A 2,487-nucleotide genomic window follows, 5' to 3' on the forward strand; every position below is an offset into this window, starting at 1 on the left:
ATATATATATATATATATATATATATATATTAAAAAAATCTAATGACTTTGATTGTTTTATTAAAATATCGGCAGTAAGAATAAACATCACAAATCAATCCAGCATTTTTTTAATTTCAACATTCTGACACGGCTGCCATAAAACACGATTTAGATTTGTGCTCCGCTGTTAAGAAATCAGCAGATTTTACTGCCAAACAAGTTCAAACTTTGTCCCACCCGTGCAAAAATACAAGAGAAAAAAACTTATTTTCATGCAGCAATATTGGATGTAAGTCTTATTCATCAATCAGACAGATGTCTGAACTCTGGTTCGGAGGACACCCCGTCTCCAGGAGGACAGCGGGTGACAGACGGGGAGTGGGCGGCCTCTCTGTTCGCCTCGGGGATTTCATGCTGCTCAGACAAGCACTCCAAGAATGTCCCACAATCAGAGCCATTGGCTCCCGCTCCGCTGACCCGCTGTGCCGCCATCAGCTCATCAGGAGCCACGCTGTGTGAAAAACACTGCTTTTGCAACGGATTCCCTCCCATGACTCCCTGCTCCCCCCCACCCGACTCGTCGCTGCCCGCAACTGTCACCAGCTGCCTCCTCGCCGCGGTGCAGACTCAGTGACTCGCTCCGTCAGCCTGTTGCTGTCAAAAACAACTGCGGCTCGGCGGGAGGCGGCCATGATAAGGTGGCTCCAGGTTGCTAGGCTGCAGCATGACAGGTAAGGTGTGGGAAAGTGAGTTCAGGGTAGATTTGTGCTCTCCTGTCAAGTTACCGAAAAAGTTACAGCCTACTTCCTTTTTTTTTTTTTTTTTTGAGTTTTTTTGACATGCAGTTTAATAGGAAGCTGTCTCTTTGCAGTTCATTCGGGCTGCAAGGCAGCGAGAGAGAGTAAGACTTGTGGAAAGCAGAAAGGAGTTAAAACTTTCAGCGTTTTTTTTAAAATTCTGTTTCTAGCTGCTTTCCGCCATGAGATCAGCGAAGCACAGTTGGCGTATGAATGAAATATCGGAGAAGAGGAGACGCCTTACTCTGAATGACGCTGAGCCCAAACAGATGACAGTCCTTCAGCCGGAGGAGATCGCAAACCTGGACCAACAGTTCCTGGCACAGAGTCTTCACCTTACGAGGGAAATTCAGGAGATTTTAAGTTTTCCTCTGAAAAAACAAAAGTTATAATCTAGGGCTGCAACTAACAATTATTTTATAATCGGTTATTCTGGCGAATAATTGATTAAAAAATGGACACATTCTGCTGATTTTTGTTTATTTCACACACAAACAATTCTATATATTGAAAAACACTCCTAACATCATTTTATTTTATATTCAATGAAAAAAACATATAATTTTTTGTTTGGGATTAATTGCTACTCTCGGTATGCTCTCTCAGCAAATGGCCTTTTTTATGCTCTGCATATTCCAGTTAACGATTTATCGATTACTTGACAATTGTTTAAATAAACAATTCATCACATTTAATCCAATTAATCGTTTCAGCCCTAGTTAGATAAAAAAGTACATCCTGTTCAACATCTGTCAAGCTATTTTATTCTGTTAATAATTGTTCAAAGATCGACACAATCAGGCATAAAGGTCAAAGTAACAAACCCTTCCTGTTATATTTTCATATCTGTAAATAAATCACATGTGAAAGAAAAAAAAAAGTGTTCGCTCACATTGACGACGATGTTGAGAGTGTCATCATTGGGCAAAAAGACACAGACACAGCGGCGGTCCTGCATTGTTTTGTTGTTATGGAAGCTCAGTCTGTTCATCTTCGAGTGGCAGGAGGCGGAACAACGCAGGCCTTTCTCCGCCTGCTATCGGGGCTTCTGGGCCCTGTGACGACCCACCTCCACCGCCGCTGGCTCCGACACCACCACGTCCAGCTCCCGCCGTCCCGCTTCAACTGCAGCCCAGAGGAGGTCCGACCGTGGGCTCGGCAGGCCAAGCAGAGGCGACAGAAGAGGGCATGGGGAACCTGGGTGCAGCCGCGCCGCTGGAAAGACACACAAGACAGGAGTCATGAGACTTCGAAAGCAGGTTTCACCGTTTGAGCAGCGATGGTAGATAACAAATCCACACTGGAAGCTTCTGATAGAGCAGAGAGACGGAGAGATGGAAAAGGAAAAAGGAAATATTTTGTGTTTACATCTAGAAACAGAGAGAAAAAACATTTTAGAAGAATGTCAGTGACTCCAGAAAAATAATTGGCTGGTATAGAGATGGACGACGAGAGAATGGTGCAGAAAAACTCACAGCAGAGCGACTCATAAGAGGGTTTTTAATGCTGAAACGATTAATCAAACCAACCTTGATTCATTTGATTAATCGTGATTAATCAAATTACTCATGATTAATCGATTACTGAAACTAATCTAGTAGTCAATTGTTAAGTGGAGCATGCAAACTCAAAAAATGGTAATTTGCTGAAAGAACACCTTCAGAGCAGTAATTAAGCCAAAACAGTAAAAAAAAAAAAAAAAAAAAAA

The 2,487-nt window shown here is 42.5% G+C and overlaps 1 protein-coding gene across 2 annotated transcripts in view; it reads right to left on the bottom strand.

Moving 5' to 3' along the window:
• frmd6 (FERM domain containing 6) overlaps positions 1-2,487 on the bottom strand; it is a 41,110-nt gene that overhangs the window by 20,172 nt on the left and 18,451 nt on the right. For both annotated transcript variants that reach the window (XM_015031690.1, XM_015031691.1), the window contains exons 2-3: positions 1,672-1,994; positions 1,024-1,114 (exon numbers count right to left, since the gene is read on the bottom strand). In XM_015031690.1, the coding sequence (XP_014887176.1) occupies positions 1,024-1,114; positions 1,672-1,770 (190 nt within the window). In that variant the 5' untranslated portion in view covers positions 1,771-1,994. The remainder of the gene's footprint in view (positions 1-1,023; positions 1,115-1,671; positions 1,995-2,487) is intronic.

The sequence above is a fragment of the Poecilia latipinna genome, unplaced genomic scaffold (genome assembly GCF_001443285.1).
Source record: "Poecilia latipinna isolate Pla-1442-1.1 unplaced genomic scaffold, P_latipinna-1.0 Scaffold215, whole genome shotgun sequence".
Classification (NCBI taxonomy): domain Eukaryota; kingdom Metazoa; phylum Chordata; class Actinopteri; order Cyprinodontiformes; family Poeciliidae; genus Poecilia; species Poecilia latipinna.